The 21825-nt window shown below is 32.0% G+C and overlaps 1 protein-coding gene across 4 annotated transcripts in view; it reads right to left on the bottom strand.

The window, feature by feature from the left end:
* The window catches only part of LOC114335223 (FH1/FH2 domain-containing protein 3), an 843862-nt gene that overhangs the window by 306428 nt on the left and 515609 nt on the right, over positions 1-21825 (bottom strand). For all 4 annotated transcript variants that reach the window (XM_050661657.1, XM_050661656.1, XM_050661658.1 and 1 more), the window contains one exon: positions 17643-17752. In XM_050661657.1, the coding sequence (XP_050517614.1) occupies positions 17643-17752 (110 nt within the window). The remainder of the gene's footprint in view (positions 1-17642; positions 17753-21825) is intronic.

The following is a 21825-nucleotide window of genomic DNA, read 5'->3' as shown; positions in this document are numbered from 1 at the left end:
TCCTTTTACCCTATTGCATACGGGTTTCAGGAACGGTGTGGAAACCTCAAAGAGACGAGAGAGAAAGAGAGAGAGAAAGAGAGAAAGAGAGAGAGAGACAGAGAGAGAGAGAGAAAAGAAAAGAACGGTAGTTTAATTTATTAAAATTCACGAGGAAAAAAATTTCCTGTAGTTGGCTGTATACCATTTATTACAAAAAACCATGAAATCCTTTATAGTCCATTCTTTCACGGTTTTGGCTCTAAATTTTAAAGAACCGCTTGGATTGACATGAAATTTGGCAGACGTATAGCTAACGTGTCAAAGAAAAAAAGTGATTTTGTGCCGATGTGTGCTTTTGCCCTGGGGGTGACTTTTACCCCCTCTTGGGGGTGAAAAAATATATGTGCAAAATAAGTCCGGAAATGGATAAACTGACTAATTTTAAGTAACTTTTGTTCTATACAGCTTTTTCGCCATGTCAACACTTTTCGAGTTATTTGCGAGTGAATATGTTCATTTTTCAACAAAATAACCACATTTTTAGACGGTTTTTTGCAAATAACTCAAAAAGTAAGTATTTTGTCGAAAAAAACGTTGTTAGCAAAAATATAGCCTATAAAAAAGTAAAAAAAATGGTGTACGCGTTAGGTCTCTGGATCTCGTAGAACCAGAGTTATAGCCAATGAAATTAGATTCATATTTACCAAATTTCAAATAGAATATTTCGACGTGAAATATCCAAAAAAGTAAGCACTTTTTGGGGAAAACCCATGATAACTTTTTAAAAGTGTTTAAATAAAGCTTTAAGTTCTGGTTTTACAAAAAGTTTTTAGCATTAAATTTAAGCAAGTTACGCTCAAAATAAAGTTGGTTCCTTTTGTTTTTGCAAAAAAAAAATCGGGAAGATCACCCCCTAATTAGCAACTTAAATGAAATTAATCGTCACGGCTCCGATTCAAATTGCTTATTTTTGAAAAAATTTGGTTTCAAAATAAAATTTTAAAAAATTTAAATTCTGAAAAATATGCTTTTTTTTCAAAATAACTTAAAAATTGTTAGAGATACCAAAAATCTCGAAAAACAAAAAAAAGTCAGATTTGCTTTTCTTAAAATCATGTATTTTTTTTGTCTTTCTGTTAGACAAAAATTGATTAAGATTTGGTGTTTCTAAATTTGCATACATTCGTGATCAGTGACTCGTTCAACCCCTTTTAACTATAGCCCTTTCAAAAATAAGGACTTTGAACCGATGAAACTTACAGATCATATAAACAATATATACACGAGTCAAGAAACTTGTAAAGTCGTAACGATTAAGTTCATTTAAGATACTAATTAGGGGGTGATTTTCTCGATTTTTTTACCAAAACCAAAAGGGACTAACTTTATTTTGAGCGTAACTTGTTTAATTTTGATAAAGCAAAAATGAAACTTTTTTTGAACACTTTAAATAAGTTTTAATGAGTTTTCTCCGAAATGTGCTTCATTTTTGGTTATTTCACGTTAAAGTATTCCATTTGGAATTTGACGAATAGGAACCTATTTTTCATTAGCTATAACTCTACTTCTACTAGGTGTAGAGATGAGAGATATACACCATTTTTTTAAATTTTTTACAGGCTATATTTTTGCTAAGAATGATTTTTCGACCTAACTATTTGAGTTATTCGCGAAAAACCGTCTAAAAGCGTGGCTATTTTGTTGAAAAAAATGAACATATTCACTGCCAAATAACTCGAAAAGTATTGACTTAGTTAAAAAACTCTATAGAACAAAAGTTACTTAAAATTAGGCAGTTTATCCATTTCCTGACTTTCTTTGGACGAATATTTTTTTACCGCCAAAAGGGGGTGAAAACCACCCCCAGGGCAAAAGCACATATCGGCACAATATCACTTTTTTTCTTTGACTTATTAGCTATGTGTATGCCAAATTTCATGTTAATCCAAGCGGTTCTTTAAAATTTAGAGGTTTTGCAATATTTTACCGTTAAAGAACGGACTATTATAAAAGGTACATTTTGTTAAAATCCCTGTACAGGGCTACATCACAAATTCATCACACATTATGTTTGTTTTGTGATGTAGCCCTGTACAGGGATTTTAACTAAATACCTTTTATAAAGGATTTTATGTTTTTTGAAGTTATACTTCTTTACGCGCGATATGAGGGTGAATTTTTATATGTTAAAACCTACGATCCCGGCGCATGCGCATTATAACTTTGTTCTGATTGGATGTTCAAATGACATGTCAAAAATTATCCAATATGGTAGCTGTAGCGCAGCTGTGGTTTGGACGGTTGACGGTTTGGTTATGTATGGTTGTTGCGTTTTAAAATTTGTGGGAAGAGAAACAACAAAGGTTAGTTAATAGTTATACTGCCTTTTTAAATAGTTTTCATATTATATTTTTGAAGTTATACTTCAAAATGTTTTAATTTGTGTATGTATCAGTCCAGAAAAGGTGTGGAAAGAATATATTAGTGTTTTTAAATATATTTTTCTACAAACGTGTTAAAAATGCAATTTTTTTTAACTTCATAGGAGCGTTAAAAATGCTACTTTAAGGCACTAGTGCTTTAAAATTTTTAAGGCACTGCAGTTAAAAGTGAATTGTCAAATTGTGAAACGTCAAAATATTTATATTTCGTTTATTAACATTAATATTAATAATACAACTTGCGCAATTTGAAAAAGGTGGTTTAAAAGGTTTTTTATTATAATTTTGTGTCTTTGGATTTGTCTTCCCTGGGCGTAAAATAATAACACATCTATTTTTATATTTCACTTGTCACCGTGATGTATAATTATGTATATCTGAAAGCTGGGTTGCATGCGGCCTGATGGCCTTGTTGGTAGAGCATTGGACCAGAGATCAAAAAATCGCGAGATTGCGGGTTCAAATCCCGGACGATTCATATTTTTTCTTTTTTTTTTAACATTTGGCATTGTTAAGTTTTGGTTCATTTTTGGTAATTATTGTTAATTTTTTGTATTGTAACTGTTAAGTAGGTATATTTATTTCGTTGAAATTATATTATAATAGAAGTATAACTTCTTACGTGCGTACAAAGTACACACACATTCTTTTTTTTTAATTTATTGTACCTACTCATGTAAAAATGTCGCGATCAACAAAAATATGCATATTTGTCTTCATAGATTATGAAAAGGCCTTTGATAAAGTCAATCACTCAAAACTAATGTTTCAAAAAAAAAGATCGATCTCAATGATATAAATATACTACGTGCAATTTTAAGACATCTGAAAAGAGAGTGTCAACTTGTAGGAACTATCAAAAACGGAATCTTCTCGGAGTCTGAACATTTGGTGGGGCAGTATAGGCGATATATTCTTCATTTAAATGGAGATTATTTTGTATTTTTAACTTTTAGTAATATTTTGGATAATTTGTAACTTGATGTAAGATGACAAAATGTGGTTTATGCAGCATAAGGCTGCACCTCATTTCCCATTAGTTGTTATAAAGTCAATGATGGATTGGCGCAGATAAAGTTATTTTGAATGGTCACCAAGAATTACTGAGGATAAACACGCTTGATTTCTATTTTTGAGGATAAATAAGTCCTCAGTATTTACCAATGAAATTGATTCACGAGAAAAAACTGCGAATAAACATATTTGGTTGTCCGCTAAAATATTAACAAAACACACACAAATAAAAACACATGTTTGCCCACCACTGGTCTATTGCTACGTCACTGTCGGCGCTCATGAAATCTGATAAATTGCAAGAAATCCACTACAAAAAGCAACAGTGCTCAATTAACGATAATGAATAGCAATTTACTAGATAGAGGCGTTTGTCTATAACATTTACGTTCATCAATCAAATTAGGATTTATTATTTATACGTCTAGCCTTTAATAACACTTCATTATAAAATGACAAATAAAATAATAAGGCTTGATCGGTAAAAGTTATAATGGCTTTGTTGTGTTGCGTGTTGGTGTTGGTTGAGATGTGGAAAAAGGAAGGATTGTTCCATGTTTGGAATACATATTAGATAACTTGTATTGGCAAAAAATATCTAAAAATATCGTCAAATAATTACTTGTTATAATTATGTAGGATGTTTTGAGAAAAAGTGTACAGTGAAATTTTTTCACGATTTTCTTTTTGTTGATTATTACCAAAAACTCCTGTGACATTATATTTAAACAGTAACCACCAACTTTTTTTCTTTTTTTTTTAACTAAACTTTTTTTTCAGAATGGCTTTAAGAGAAAAATTAATACTATAAAAGAACTTATTAGTATTTCACAGAAAAATAATTCCTCATCAAGGAAACCAGGCAACCAAGTGACGTCATATAACTTCGAGGAAACGGCAGTTTTTGTTGAATATATATCTACACGTGTTTGAACATTACGTCATATAGACGTCTTTTGTAGGTGATTTTAAATACGTAAGATTAAATGACGTTAAAATACGTTTAAAAGACGTTTTCATTTCAGACAGCCTAAGTCTGACGTCACAAAATTTAGAGAAGCTTAAAAAGCTTGTTTGTTTTGAGTTTATGTTTATTTTCTGTTAATGAACTAATTATGTGTTATCGAGTTTAATTAAATTAATTTTTAGCCTACATTTTCATGTTACCTATTTCTTATACTATTTTGAAACATCTGAAAGAGAAAGAGGTCACTTTTTGAAAGTATTACAGACGTGATTTTACCGACGGCGACGTGTAAAAGTCGTCATCTTTTTGACGTTTTAAAATCGTCACAATTATAACGTCAAATTGATGAGACAATAACACGTGATTTTCAACGTCAGTACTACGTCATAGAAACACGTCAATTGGACATTTTTATGACATGTTATCTACGTTATAAAAACGTCGTTTGGTTGCCTGGGAAAGTTGTGTCGAAAGAAGTGTCTCCAGCGAACTCTATTTCTGGCTTTGTGTTAGTACTTTGATTTCAATTCAGGATTTTCTCATTATTCCTTTCCCTTCGCCCAGTACTGTCTTTTTGCTAGTTTTTTTTTATATCTATCTACTTTCAACGGCATTGAGGATCCCAATCCAGCACTGACCTGGCAGTGTCATCTGGGGATGTAAGGAGTGTGTGGTCCAGCCATCTCATTTTCTTCCCTTATTAATTTCCTCTACATTTTCTTTGTTGGTTTGGTTCTATAAATTTTCATTCGATATTCGATTAGGGTAAGATATACGAAGGATTTTTTATATTTCTCTATTGAGAAAATCTTGGAATTGGTGTACTACGGTTGCTGATAAATTTAACGTTTCACAGCCATATACTCGTAATAATATACGAGGAAGATAATTAAAGATAACCATTTTTGCACTAAATTGTGAGAAGCAAAAACATCTACAAGAAGTTAACAACATTTTGTCAGGAATTTCTGATCGTAATGAGGATGGTCTTTAGTAGAAGCAAGTAAAAAACTGCAGATCCATTAACATGTGCAAAACAAAGCAACTACATGAAACTAATTTAACATTTTCCAAGGACTTATACGACCAAAAGATGCAGATTATTGTCTACTGAACTAGAAATTAGTTACAAGATTCTATATCAAATAGTGTAGTTAATATCAATAAATACCAAAAAGCTTGTCAAGGTGATCAAACAAAGGATAACAGTAAAACAAGATGCCGGTACGCAAACTTTTGATAACCTAGAAAAACTTACTGCCAATTTTGTTGCTGATGCAACATAGTGGCGAATCTAATCGAATAAGTGAAAAAATAAAATGGACAAAAAGACATAAAGTCAAAACATCTACCTGAGAAATTAATAAATCAAAATAAGCTAGAAAACTGGGAAACTATACAAAGAATAGAAGACAACAGAAGAATCCTAGGCTAGATGATATCGAAACAAAAGAAAGAACAATGAAGCCTCGATGCAGTTGCAAAAATACAAACAATATCAAAGTAGGTCACTGTGCATTATTAAATGGAGAGGGTACGACTAAGAATTTTTTATTAGTTTTGAAAACATTAAGAACAAAGAAGGTGCAAAAAGAAAAATTTACAAAAACTTGTATACTTACGCAAAAAAATGGCCAATAAATGTACACCCATATAATGTAAATAAATAGTTACAACATTTATACATATACATAATAAATTAATAAAGTTTACATTAAACTTTCAAAAAAATCACCATAAATTATTTCCCAAATTATCACCTTTCATTGACCATACTATATAATACACAAAACAAGAATGGTTACCACTAATATGCAACTTACATTACAACTGGTGAAAGGTATAGTTGCCTACATTAGTAGGTGTAACAGTTGATTTAACAGTGAACAGCGATTTAAAAATCTTCGCGGCACACATGATGAAGGATGATATTTATATTTTTTAAATTATAAGTAACTACTAAAAAATGGAGTCATATCTAATGAGTTAATTAGTGTTCATTTGTTCGTCTTCACATTAAATAAAGTTAAAAATTAATAAAGATTTTTTAATTATTGAGAGATATTGAATTGTTGTTCGATAATTTGATTTGGTAGAGAATATCCAAAAAAGTTATTTGGAAAATGTATAGTCAATGATATTCTCCAGACTTGAATAATATGACAAATCTACAGGATGATTAATACCTATGTGGTAATGCAAATATACAATTTTTAAATCGCCATGAAATAAACACACCATATCCTACAAAAATAAATTAAGTAGATATTCATTTACCATAATAAGATAAACAACATGTTCTTGTTTTCGAATTACGATTAACAGAAATCAATGTCAAATATTCTAATATAAGGTGAACTACAAAAGATAATAAAATTATTACGATTCTCTTATATTTTTCTAAACATTATAGCTTATAGCCCTATATTTTATTTATTTTTTTAATATCTCATTGTTGATGCTGTTTCATTTTTATGAAGTATTGCCTATACCAAAACTTATTACTTTTCGAAATATTTTTAGTTTATTCAAATTTCGGGAATATGTATGTAGGTACCTTCAATTTTTGATCAAGTAGAATCTTGTGTAATAATACATATAGTACCTGGCCTCCGCGATCCCTGTAACTTTAAGGAGGGGGTATGGTTTGAAATATTTAAATTTTTTTATTATTTTAAATAAAAGTGCATACTTTCAAGAATACTCTCTGAAAATTTCAAAATAATCGGAGTAAAATTACCAGAGATACAGGGTGTTGACTATCCCTACCTTCGACTCGCTTTGCCGCGGCTTCGCGCCAGCACGCCGGAGCGTAGTGAGAAACGTTAAACAACTGTTCGCCTTCTCTTTTGTAGATTACTCCCCAATTTAAAAAACATATTCCAATGTTCATCACTTTACGATTTGGCAGACAAATAAGAAGATGAAGATGCAATTGTCAAAACTTTAAACGCATTTTTCTCAAAACTGCTTTTTCAAATGCGGTGGACACTGTAACTGAAAAACTACTCGGCCGATCTACCTGATATTTTGCACAGATTTTTTTTAGACATTTCGTGAGGTAACAACGTCGAGATATTCTTCGTTTTGTGCTTATTTTTTGTTCAACAATATTAAATCTGTTGGTTTTCACAAAATTTTTATCAAAAATTTCGTATTTTTGACTTTTGAGTGATACCAAAAATTCAAAAATCATTAAAAATAAAAAAGACTCGACGTTATTACCTCGTGAAACTCATAAGCTAATAAAATATTTTTGAATTTTTTGTTTCGTATAATCCAGTGATGAGTTCTGATGTCCACCGCAAAATCCATTTTTTTTGAGCTGCCTGCCAAAATTTGTCGCCAATGGCTTATTTTTTAATATTTTGGATTGAATTTTTTCTTAAATATTCTTTGAATTGTACTTAATGTGTTTATTTAATTTAAAAATAAAATAATTCTACCATAGTTTCGAAAAAAATTCACAAAAATGTGCTTGATATGTTGATTTCAAACCATACCCCCTCCTTAAGGTGCGTTCCTTTTTTGTGCATATTAACTTTAAGATGCGTATCCATTAGGTTTGCTGCTCCGCGCACCCTGCAACTGCTCCAATCGATACGACATGCGCTCCTTTACAGATAAAGGTGCGTATCCATTAGGTTCGCGCTCCGTTCGGCGCTCCAATCGGTGGCGATTTATATGTACAGGAGCGCATGACGTATCGATTGGAGCAGTTGCAGGGAGTGAGGAGCAGCAAACCTAATGGATCCGCACCTTAAAGTTTATATCCACAAAAAAAGGAACACAACAGAATATTTTTCAAATATGTTCATAATCATGAGAAAAATAACTTCATAATAAATATAGCAAATTGTTCCTTACTTGGCCTAATAATTTGGCCAGGCACTATATAACAAAATTGTTCTTTTTCAATAAACAACTAATACAAAACGTGAATAAAAACAAAAGACAATAAATAATGTAACAGTTTTTAGATTAATGTTATATCAACAGTGTCCCAGGCTAAGAAGTTTTTAGTAAAAGATTCGTAGTAATCCAAGGCATTTAGCACAAAATAAATCGATTTTTATATACAGCACCTAGAGACTTGCAACTTTTGCAGTATGTTCAAGATAATGTCACAAAAAAAGTCTATTATAGAAAAATGCGTGGAAATGCATAGTTTCATTTTAAAGTGCATAAAATGCATCAAAAAGTGCATAAACATGTCAAAATAAGTGTATTATGTCCCAGATTTTATTAGTCGGTGGGTTTTTGGGGTCGCTGAAGACGAATACGCCATCAGAACCGGCCTCAGGAGCAGGTTCGAGGGTTTTTGGCATTAAGCTAATGCAAACAGATTACTCGTGTGTTTTTGGGGTCGCTGAACAAGAATACGTCATCAATACCGACCCTAGGTGCACATGGTGCCGAAAAACCTTCTAAACTCCAGAAGATAACATGCCTTAGCAGTGACCTTGGACACCAGTTGAAACGGTGCCGAAATCATGAATGTTTATCTTTTATTTTTTTTGGTTTTATGATAATATGATTTATAGTACGCCCTTGGCATCGATACATTTATCATTCCCAGTAAATTGGCGGATATAATGTTTTTTCATTGAAGGACTGTCGAGTTAGTTCAGCTGTGATTCTTTCCGTTTCTCACGACATCGAATATTGTGCTGTTTATCTAACTTACGTTCTCTGGAATTTGGCGTAGATATCATAAGTACCTCAAATTATTTATTATATTCTACAGAGGATGCGGTGTTAACTTCAAAGAGCTAATTCGCGAGAAGGTGCCAGGATGTCGCTGAAATGTTTATCTTATCGGATAAAGTGGTTCTAAGTTTGGTTGAGAGTCCAAGTGTCTTTTTAGTTGATTTGGCATATTTTTCTGTGGGAATCAGGAGAGTCTTAGCTGATGTGGCTCTATGATTTGGATTCGTCAACAGAAGATTTACGAGTTTAGTGGGCTGTGACTTAGTAACATATACTAGCTATTTTATTGGTAGAAGAAATATTTGGTTTCTTTTAATTGGATAACTATCTGGTGATTGCCAGAATGGGAGGTAATTTCTGTGTCTGAGCAGGAATCTTGTCTTGAATTGGGACCGATGAAAAATTCAGTTACGTTTGAGCCGTCAAGTAGTTACGTTGGAGCTGTAAAGAAGTCAAGTTTGAGTTAGCCTCGGAGGTCTGCAGGGTTGCAGTACCTGAAAGGTTGAATTTCCATTTTAAGTTTGTGTAAGGTGAAGTTATTGTGCAATTTTATTGCAGAAGTCTGTGTTGGAGCTAAAATGTTCCACTATGGTCTAAGCAAGTTAGACCACCGTGTTTTCGCTGTTTCTAGGCGAACGCGACTACTTATACTTATACCAATTTGATATATAATCTTTTCGGATGCAGGCAGGAGAAGTTTTTTGTGTTAGCAGTTTCTGACAAAGTTAAAACATGGAGTTGCTTTTATATTTTTTTGATCCCGTTTAATATACTAAAGCAGGGGTCACCAATTAGCGGACCGCGGTCCGCATCCGGACCATGAGCTACTTTTGTGCGGACCGTCATAGATTCAGAATATAGCGTTTGGCAATTTTGAAAATGTTTGGCCATGAAATTGTGTGTATATTATGTTTGACTGAACTTATGTGTGCGAAGCCGCTTTTTCAATTATGGACTTTATTAAAAATCGGTACAGATCTCAGCTCACAGATGAATATCTCAACTCCCCAATGAGAATCAGTTGCACCAAACTCACTCCAAACTTCAGACAAGTTGTACATAATAAAGAATGTCTTTTTCTCACTGATAATTTAATTTTGTAAAGAGTTTTCCCTTTATTGTTATATTTATTATAATCGTTAATTTTGAATTTAAGTAAACTGTAATATAAAATTGTCATGTGCGTTTTTTATATTTATTTCCTCTTTACTATATGTTAAGTGGGAGTACTTTTCAGGTTTGCATGTAATTCAAATAGTTTTCAGATTTAATAAGTTTGCAACAACCAGCTTGCATTGAAACTAATGTAGAAAAGATAACAAATTATTTACCATTTCGTACTAAGTATGATTATTTATTGTAAATTTCTGTTTTAATAACTGAATTTCAAGAAAGTTAATAACTATGTTCAAATATGAATATGTCTAAAAGCTTAAGAAAGACGTTATTAACATCCAAACTATAAATCCCTAACTTTTAAAATATTCTCAATAACAATTTACAATACTTCTGTGTTACTGATAATAACATCAAAACAATACACAATTAATTTATATTTTATTTATTGTACCAGGTAAGTATTCAACTCTACAGTGGCCAAAAAACAATCGGATATTATTAGGTTTCCTTTTCATATTACTCCATGTTGTGAGGCCGCTTCCGAATGACAAAATTTCTTATTCGGTTTTTTTTTTGTGGATTCCTGTTCAAAAATGTCCCCTTAAACAAATCAGAAGGGGCCCGGGATTCCGGGCAAAACAATATTTTTATACAAATTCAAAATTACCTTTTAGCCCCAAAAATTTTATTTAAAAAAAGGTCTCTTGTCATTTTTTTTTCAAAAATTGATAGATGTCGAGTTATAAGCGATTTAAAATCTGAAAAATGTGAAAATACTTTTCGAGGCATTTTCGTTGTTTGAAAACTCATATGTAAATTATTAGTTTTCAGGTTGTTAAGTGCCTAAATTGAAGTTTATAGATCCAATTTCAAGATTCTAACGAGTAATCGGGGTTACTTCAATATAGACCGTTGTTTTGTAATTGCTGATTATGCGAGTTCGCTCGACTTTTAAGCTGCCGTACATCGCAATTTATGGTGCGTCTCTGTCGCACTAATTATACATATCATACGTACTTATGCGAAAAATGCCCAACAAATACTTTTCACATTTATTAAAATTTTATACTATATTATTAACATATATTTTTTTAAAATAAAAATGTATACCATTTTAATTCAGTTGCAATGCGAAGGCAAAACAATCTTACTTTTCAATTAGAATACGGAGTGCAGTCCAGTCCCTTTAATCGTGATTTTCGGCTCTTATTGGAGCCTCATCGGAAAGAACGTAGGCACTGTTCTCCATATTTTAACTGATTCGCATCGAGAGCTTTTCCCACCCATTGCAACTGAAGTGATGATAGTAGGTGGCTAGCGCCATCTGGCATTGAAAGACGAAGCAGTTTTCAAACCTAATAGTAAATTATTAATATTGAAAATATTAAAAATATTACTAAAAGATTTTTAAATTGAAAACTTATTAGTACACTTTCCTGGTGACACCTCCAAGACTTCTACAATTTGCAAGTCAAATGGATGCTGCAGTGAAGACGAGAGGGAAGGAATTCTACACTATGCAATTCACATCCCCCGTCTGCAGCTGGTAAAGTTTCAACGGAAAAATGCACCTAGTTACTCTACGGAGTAATACGACTATAAAATAAAAATGTATACCATTTTTATTCAGTTGCAATGCGAAGGCAAAACAATCTTACTTTTCAATTAGAATACGGAATGCAGTCCAGTCCCTTTAATCGCGATTTTCGGCTCTTATTGGAGCCTCATCGGAAAGAACGTAGGCACTGTTCTCCATATTTTAACTGATTCGCATCGAGAGCTTTTCCCACCCATTGCAACTGAAGTGATGATAGTAGGTGGCTAGCGTCATCTGGCATTGAAAGACGAAGTAGTTCTGGACTGCACTCCGTATTCTAATTGAAAAGTAAGATTGTTTTGCCTTCGCATTGCAACTGTTTTCAATTTAAAAATCTTTTAGTAATATTTTTAATATTTTCAATATTAATAATTTACTATTAGGATTGAAAACTACTTCGTCTTTCAATGCCAGATGGCGCTAGCCACCTACTATCATCACTTCAGCTGCAATGGGTGGGAAAAGCTCTCGATGCGAATCAGTTAAAATGTGGAGAACAGTGCCTACGTTCTTTCCGATGAGGCTCCAATAAGAGCCGAAAATCGCGATTAAAGGGACTGGACTGCACTCCGTATTCTAATTGAAAAGTAAGATTGTTTTACCTTCGCATTGCAACTGAATAAAAATGGTATACATTTTTATTTTATAGTCGTATTACTCCGTAGAGTAACTAGGTGCATTTTTCCGTTGGAACTTTACCAGCTGCAGACGGGGGATGTGAATTGCATAGTGTAGAATTCCTTCCCTCTCGTCTTCACTGCAGCATCCATTTGACTTGCAAATTGTAGAAGTCTTGGAGGTGTCACCAGGAAAGTGCACCAATAAGTTTTCAATTTAAAAATCTTTTAGAAATATTTTTAATATTTTCAATATTAATAATTTACTATTAGGATTGAAAACTACTTCGTCTATATATTTTTTTCTTAATGCTATACTTATTTATGCAATTAGTTATTGCCAATGTGCTAATTAAATACGCCAATAAAAATAAACGGTCAAAATTGAAATAAACCCCGATAACTCATCAAAATCTTGAAATTGAATGTTTAAATTTCAATTTAGGCACTTGACCACCGCAAAAATAATAATGTGCACATGAATTTTTAATCTTCGAAAATGCTTATTTTCGCATTTTTCAGATTATAAATCGCTTAAAACTTGAAATCTATCAAGTTTTGAGAAAAATTACAGAAAATCTTTTGTGTTTAAGATGACCCAAAAATGATAAAAACATATTATCGGGAGCAAAAAAAGGTGATGTTTTGGATTTAAATATTAAAAACTGTTAAAAACAATTTCTGCCTAAAAATTTCGCACTGCACCCTTCTGATTTGTTTACCGAATTGGAACAACCAGACAGGTAGTGTTAACTCCGGACCCCGGAAGTGTCATAGGTTTTTGAAACGGACCCTCAGGAAATATAATTGGTGACCCCTGTACTAAAGAACTAATGAGTTCTTCAAAATTTTTGTTCGAGTAGTGCCGATTTGTTTTAAGAAGTAAATGCTGAATTTTTCTATAAACTATGGAAACAGCCATTCATTGATGTACTTTTATCGTATCTATTCCTTTGTAAACTGACATTTAGTGAAGTGAACTGTGCCTTGGACGTAAAACCAACCAAGCGAAGATACAGGACTAGTAAGTATACAAGGTATTATTTTTTATGTAAACTTTTCATTTTCTATTTGGTAAACATGATCTCTTTATGTAAAATCGCAAAAGATCACAGATCTCTTTAATTTTATTTTATTTTAAAATAATAGTGACGTCATCCATCTGGGCGTGATAACGTAATTGATGATTTTTTAAATGAGAAAAGGGGTCGTGTGCTAGCTCATTTGAAAGGTTATTCAATTCTCTATTGAGTACCTAACACATATAACCATTAATATAATTATTATTTGTACCAGGTTCAGGGAAAAAATTCTCCATGCTTAACCAACTAGACATTAACAAAAGGCTGTCCACAACATGTCTGCAGTAAATTCTACAGTTCTTTGATCACGTGGTTCGCAGAGGAGACGAAAAAGACCAGGAGGATTGTCCGACCAAATTTAGAATTGAGGGGATCATTCGTTGTGCGAAACTCTCGAGCAGTTGAAGCTAGAGACCAATGGAGAAAATTTTTTAGGAGTATTAGAGGAAATCAAGATCCTCAGTAGGTAATGGGGAAACGACAAGAGAAAGGGAGATATTAGTGGAAGTCTAAGGGTGTCACCAACTAATTCAAAAATGAGAAAACGTAGTTTAACCACCCAATACGAAGAATGGCTAAGTCTTAAGTATCTGGGAGGAGTAGGAGAGGAAGAGCTATAGGAGAGACGCTTAGATACATCTCGGTAAAGGAGATTGCTACTGGTATGACCCAAAATAGAAACTTGTAGCTAAATCTTATTTTTGAAGCGACCCCTCATAAGGACAAGGATAAAGGCAAAGGGAATGGTGATGAAAGGAATAGTGAAAGAGAATGGAATATTTGGCGAAAATTATGTAATTTGTTACATCCTGTAAATATTTACGTATCCATGAATATTATCATGATCAAAGAATTGAGCGTGTTAGAAAATATAATTACCTGGGAACTGTTATTAATGAAAACAACGACAACTCTGAAGAAATCAAGATCAGAATAGAAAAAGCTAGAGCTACTTTTACCAAAATGAAAACAGTTTTATGCGGAAGAGAGCTAAGTTTAAATCTTAAAATTCGCCTCATGAGATGTTACGTGCTGTCAGTTCTTTTCTATGGAATGGAAGCTTGGACACTGAAAAAGATCGATACAAGGAAAATAGAAGCATTCGAGATGTGGATGTACCGCAGGATACTGAGAATATCGTGGACAGAGAGAGTGACAAACATGGAAGTGTTGCGAAGGATGCAGAAAGAAAAAGAACTTGCGCTTACTATTAAAAAGCTCAAACTGCAATACTTGGGACATATAATGAGGGGACAAAAGTACCAGCTACTACAATTAATTATACAGGGAAAAATAATAGGTAAAAGATCCATTGGCAGAAGAAAACATTCATGGTTGAAGAATTTAAGAGATTGGTACAAGTGCAGCAGCTGCCAATTATTTAGATCTACGGTATCAAAAATACGCATAGCCTTGATGATAGCCAAACTTCGGAACGAGGACGGCACCTGAAGAAGAAGAAGAATATTATCTCTTAAAACAATACTATGTCTATTTACTGTGATATAGTTATTAATCTGAAAAAATGAAAGAAATGAAAGGGGGGACAGACTTGTCCAATTCTGCCAAAGCGAGGAGCTGGTAGTAATGAATACCCTATTTAAATTACCTAAAAGAATACTTTACACCTGGATATCACCGGCGGATTCGGAAGATCACATTGTAAGAAACCAGATATATTACATTTTAATCAAATCCAGATATAAAAACACTATAAAGTCTGTGAGAACATACCTCGGAGCTGACATAAATTCAGATCATAATCCATTAGTAGGCGTAATGAAGATAAAACTGAAAAATATCCAAAAACAAACAAATATACCACGATTTGATGTCTCAAATATAAAAGAAGAACCTCTACGTCAGAGGCTAAAAGAAGAAATAAATGATAACTTAAAGAAAATAAAACAAGACGTGATACAAACAACAGATGTTAATAACAAATGGAACATGATACAATAAATGTTAGTAGAGGCAGGAAAGAAGATGTTACCCACAAAAATAATAAAAAAACAAAGATGAATGACTTCAGAAATCCTAGAGCTAATGGAGGAAAGAAGAAAACATAAAGGTAGGAGTAAGGCAAAATACAAGGAAATCCAGAGATTAATAGGAAAGAAAATAAAAGAGGCCAAATCCACCTGGCTGGCAAATCAATGTATTGAAATAGAAGAATATTCTAAAAAGTATGATAGCTTTAACATGCACAAGAAAATAAAGGAAATCACAAATACACAGCGAAAAAACAAAGATTACCTTCTTAAAGACATAAATGGAAAAATTATTATAGAAGTCAAAGAGAAATTAAAAAAGTGGAAGACATACATAACAGATCTGTTTGAGGATAATAGACAAGAACCGGAAGAAATCGACAGGGAAACGGGACGAGAGATCATAATGAAGGAAATCGAACAAGCAACAAGAAACGCAAAAACGGAAAAACTGTAGGTCCAGACGAAACACCTGCTGAATTACTGAAATGTCTAGACGATGAAACTCTACCGGTACTACTGGATCTGTTTAATGAAGTATATAAAACCGGAAAAATCCCTCAGGAATGGTTGGTGTCCACTTTTGTAACAATACCAAAAACAATATATGCCAAAGATTGTTCGGACTATAGGACAATATCACTAATAAGCCATACCCTCAAAATATATGATATGGATGATACCCAATTTGGGTTCCGCAAAGGACTTGGAACAAGAGAGGCATTGTTTGCGTTTAATGTCCTCTCTCAAAGATGCTTAGATATGAACCTGGATATTTATTCCTGTTTCATCGACTTCGAAAAAGCCTTCGACAGGGCCCGACATGAAAAACTAATAGAATTATTGAAAAACAGAGATATAGACAGACGAGATTTACGAATTATCATCAATCTGTATTGGAATCAAAAGGCCAATATAAAGATAGAAGAACAAGAATCCGAGAATATTTATATAAAGAAAGGAGTAAGACAGGGTTGTGTTCTGTCGCCACTACTGTTTAACCTGTACAGTGAAGCCATATTTTAGGAACCGATAGCGGAGCTAAGTGACTCTATAAACGGAAGAATAGTAAATAACATAAGATTCGCTTATGACATCGTTATAATGGCAGACACCCTGGAATCGCTACAAGAATTGCTAAATAGAATTAACGATTATTGCATTCGATACGGACTAAAAATAAACAAGAAAAAAACTAAATTTATGATTGTCTCAAAAACAGAACATGGAAATGAAAGGTTAATGATAGAGCAAACCCAAATAGAAAAAGTTAAGACATACAAATATCTGGGAACCTGGGTTAATGACAAAAATGACCAAAGCAAAGAAATTAAAGTCCGAATTGAAACTGCAAGGCAAGGATTTATGACAGCATTTAAACGCTGCTTACAAACAAAGACCTTCATTTGCCTCTCAGATTGAGGGCTCTAAAATGCTACATATTTTCTATATTTCTATACGGAATGGAAGCTTGGACATTGAAGAGACAACACATAACAAGAATAAAAGCGTTCGAAATGTGGTGTTACAGAAGAATATTGAAAATTCAGTGGGTTCAAAGGATTACCAATGTTGAAGTGCTACGACGTTTAAATAAGGAGTTAGAAATTATGAAAAGTATAAAAACTAGAAAACTGGAATATTTGGGTCACATTACCAGAGGAGAAAAATATGAGTTGCTGGGAATTATTATGCAAGGAAGGATCCAAGGAAGAAGAAGCATAGGAAGAAGACGCATCTCCTGGCTGAGGAACCTTAGAGAATGGTTTAACTGTAGTTCATTACAACTATTCAGAGCAGCAGCCAACAAAGTGACCATAGCCATTATGATATCCAACCTCCAATAGGAGGTTGAAGAAGAAGAACAAGTTACTAATCTTCATTGAGACACTTTTGTTTAATATTTGTATAGGAACATTCATACATGTTGAAAAACATGTATGAAAAAAAATAAATGTTTCAAAAGATTGTGTTTGGATAAATTATTATATAAACTATATTAGCTGTATTGTTGCTGTATCAAATGCTCATTTGTGTAATAAACCATTTCGTACCAATCTCGGCGATACGTGACAGAGTACATCTACAACAACTAAAAAAGAATGACACAAACAGCACTTACTTTGATTGAAAACCCTCAAACTCTTCTTGCTGCTCGCTGATAGAGGCCTCGAGGTCAAGGTAAGATCCATAGTCCCCATCTTTGTACAACTGAAGCGCCGCATCATCCAACTGTAACAAAATAAACGCTTATTATTTTTCTTCAATACTTCAATAAATTCTGTATTTATGGTCACTTTACGCAGTGGCGTATAACGTAGAAGTTGTTTCCACTTAAATAGGAACAGTTAGTTAAAAAAAGAAGAAGAGTCAATATTGAACTGAATTCCTGGAGTTACACACTGTAAAGCAGTGGTTTATGGAAACATCGAAATAGAGTACCTACCATTTGAAGATTTAATTTTATGTAATAACGGAATAAAATGGTATTTTTCTACAACCGTGTTAAAAATGCTACTTTAAGGCACTAGTGGTTTAAAAAAATTTTAAGGCACTGCAGTTCGTATTGACCGTATATGCAATTTTGATGTAATGTCAAAAAAATATAAAATTGGAATGTCAGTCAAGTTCAAGTAAAAGTTTTTGTAGATATTGTCCTGTAATGTAGAAAAAATATTGTATGATATGCATAAAAAGTACATTTTTAAGGCACTCATGTGCCTTAAAAACTTTCACATGCGTGCCTTAAACATATACTTTTAATACTTATATCATAAATAACTATTAAACAAAATTTATATTAAGTAGGTACATATAAGTCGAAACAGTTCGCTAATTTTAATGATCAGGTTCAAAAGAACCTATTACAAATATGTACATATACGCTCTGAGCTTCGCTGGTGGCGCTCCCAGCGGATTACTAATTCAACTTTCACCGGTAATTTTTAAATTTATTATTTAATTGTTATCGCTTAATATTTACAACGCAAAAAAGTAATTAAATTGTAATTGATTTTTTTAAGATTTTGCTAATCATTTTGACGTTCTATTGATAAAATATGAATTTCTTACTTCGGATACTTTCACAATTATCGTGTAGATGGCGGTAAGATTAATTTATAATTACTTATTATGAAATATTAAAAAAACTTAAATTCAGTATTTAAAACGTAAGTATATTTAAGTTAAAAATATATACCACAGCTTTGACCAACTAATATTTTTTATAATTAATGTTTTTAATTTTAATTTTAAATTAATCACTTTGGCATTTATGTCAAATTTCCGGTAAAGGTTTACAGACTTGTCACTACTGGCGCTCGCGAATTTGTAAATATCCCCTCTATGTACGAGCTCACAGCGTATAGCGTTAAAAAAAATTTAATAATCAAATAGCTGCAAAATAAGCATGTAGTCCAAGTAATGAAGCTTAAAATAGGACAAAACCTTGCAATTTTTACAGAATGGATCGGTTTGCTTGAAAATTTAAGAATAAGTAGTGGATAGTCAAAGGATCAAAATCTATATCCTGCCAAAAGACGCTTTTTTCATGGGGGTGGTTGCCACCCCATCTCGGGGGTGGAAATATTTTATTATATTTTAATTGCAAAAGCTGGTAAAAACGTTCATTCTAAGGAAAAAACGTTCTATGCATTTTTTTGATAAAATTGATAGTTTTCGATTTATTCGTTATTGAACGTGTTAGTTTTATATCGAAAAAATCAATGTTTTTAATAAGTTTTCTGCTAATAACTCCAAAAGTTTTCGTTTTATCAAAACAACTTTACTTAACAAAAATGTACCCTTTGAAAAAATAAACAAAACCGTTTCTTTAAATTTTTTTAGGACCAATAGTAATCGAGCTATACTTTATTATATGTTGGCTCTTCTTCTTCAAATGCTAAATATTGTAGTTTTAAAGTCAAAAGACGGGAACACTGTGCATTTTTCGAGGACAGCTTGTTTAAACTAATTTAAAGTACTTAAAAATATCTATCTCCAGAAATAACAGAAAAGTCTCTAGCTCAAAAATTAAGTCACTTATAATGAAAAGAATGTCAGTCCCTATTTTTTTCAGCGAAAAAGTGATCGCAAGCAACCCCATAATCGCCACCCTAATTAAAATTAGTCATTGACCTTATTTAGTCTTTTTATTTATGTATTATTAATAGATTTTAGAAGTTTGACCGGCTTAGAATAATTAGTTTTTTAAACAATGGAGTTAAAACGAATAACGAATTTTTGTAGTTTGAAAAAAAATGGCTTTTCTTCAGAATAGCAAGATTAGCATCAGAGATACGAAAAAATGTTTAAATATGAAATTGTAGCATATTTAATTCCCAAGAACATGGTTTGCAAACATTTTTTCTACGACAAAAATTGAGTGAGCTATTGACAATTAAAACTTGTAATAACATGCAAAAACCACCTTTACCAACCCTTTCAAAGTCACCTCTTTTTGGGACTGAGGATTTTAAAAATATTTAATACTAATAAGCTTATAGATCTTGTAAAACCCTACAAAATTACTTTTTACCAAACTTTTTAAGATAAAAAATAAAAAAGTTACGGTTAAAAAATCAATATATTTTTTTGAAGAAAAAAGGAGAAATCCAATTATTGGAAGCATAAAAATGTAAGTTAGCGGTGTTTTTAGTCAATGGCCTTATTTATTTTTATTTATTTATGTATTATTAATAGATTCCAGAAGTTTAACTGGCTTAGAATGATTAGTTTTTAAAAAACTGGAGTTAAAGGCGAATAACGAATTTTTGTAGTTTGGTAAAAAATGCCATTTTCTTCAGAATGAAAAGATTAGCATTAGAGATACGAAAAAATGTTTCAATATAAAATTGTAGGTTATTTAATTCCCAAGAACATGGTTTGAAAAAATTTTTTCTCCAGCAAAAATTGAGCGAATCGTTAAGTGAGTAGGTACAGTATTTCTCATGATCATCTTTCAGTGCGTCACAGTTTTTCTATTTCTTTCTAACGCATTAAATTGTATGTGACAGAAAAAAAGGCACGTCGGTGATTAAATTTCGTCGGTGACATTTTAATAACATTTATTCTAGTTATTCTAGTTGTCGATAGATGGCGCCATAATAAAAAAATATTTTTTTTTAATTAGATAATAATATTACAAATATAATCTGTATAATTTTTAAGACTATACAAATCAAAGAAAATACCATTTTATAAATGCAAGAAACACATTTGATTTGTTTTTATTCCAAATTGAAAATAAAATGTGACAACTGTCAGATTTAACTAAAATGTCATGTTAGAATAAATGTCATAAATGTGTATTATCACGGACTTACCCTTTTTCCTATCATTTGTTACGCACTAAAAAATGATCATGAAAAGGACAATATATCGAAAAACATTGATTTTTTCTATACAAAACTAACACTTTCGATAGCTAATAAATCGAAAACTATTAATTTTATCAAAAAAATGTATAAAATATTTTTTGCCCACAATTAATGTTTTATCAACTTTTGCGGTCAACATATAATAAAAAATTTCCACCCCCGAGATGGGGTGGCAACCACCCCCTTGGTAAAAGCGCCTTTCGGAATCATATAGATTTTGATCCTTGGACTATCCACTACTTATTCTCAAATTTGCAAACAAATCGATCCATTCTTTAAAAATTGCGAGGTGAAAAGCTTGAGTTCCTGGCCTAATGTTCCACCTTTTTTTTTGTGAATTTGATGGCCTTGGCCGAGCCAATTAGCCAGACATTTTGTTATTTTAAAAACAAACAAATTTGTTTTTTCAATCAAAGGATGTTCTTCTGTATTTCTAATTCTAAATACATAACAAACTAACATATTACAATTATTATCTAAATAATACACTGCTTTTGTTGTAAATATTTTTTTGTAGATATTTATTTTTTTTGCATTTTTTTTATATCTTTAATTTTTTTTTATTATTTTTTAATTATTATTTTTTATTAATTATTTTTTTACTAAGCTAAGACATAAACCCGATTCAACATCTCTAAGGTTTATATCTTCTTAGTTTTTTTTTTCTTTTTTTTTTGCTTTTTGCTTTTTTTCTTTTTTTGCTTTTTCTTTTCTCTTTTTTTTTCTTGTTCTTTTCTTTTTTCAATTATAATATACAATAATTACTTAAATCTACAGGGTTTTAAAAAATAACAATGTGCACGTTGTCTTTTTACATTGTGTTTAATTGAACAATATCTAGCGAGAACAGCTGTGAATAATATCAGCTCAGTTTTTTGAAGCTCTAAGGATATTTCTTTACCAGAAAGCAGACAAGAGCAGTTGCAA

Source organism: Diabrotica virgifera, chromosome 9 (assembly GCF_917563875.1).
Source record: "Diabrotica virgifera virgifera chromosome 9, PGI_DIABVI_V3a".
Classification (NCBI taxonomy): domain Eukaryota; kingdom Metazoa; phylum Arthropoda; class Insecta; order Coleoptera; family Chrysomelidae; genus Diabrotica; species Diabrotica virgifera.
The sequence above is the reverse complement of the archived record's forward strand: the minus strand, read 5'-3'. Positions and strand labels throughout refer to the sequence as shown.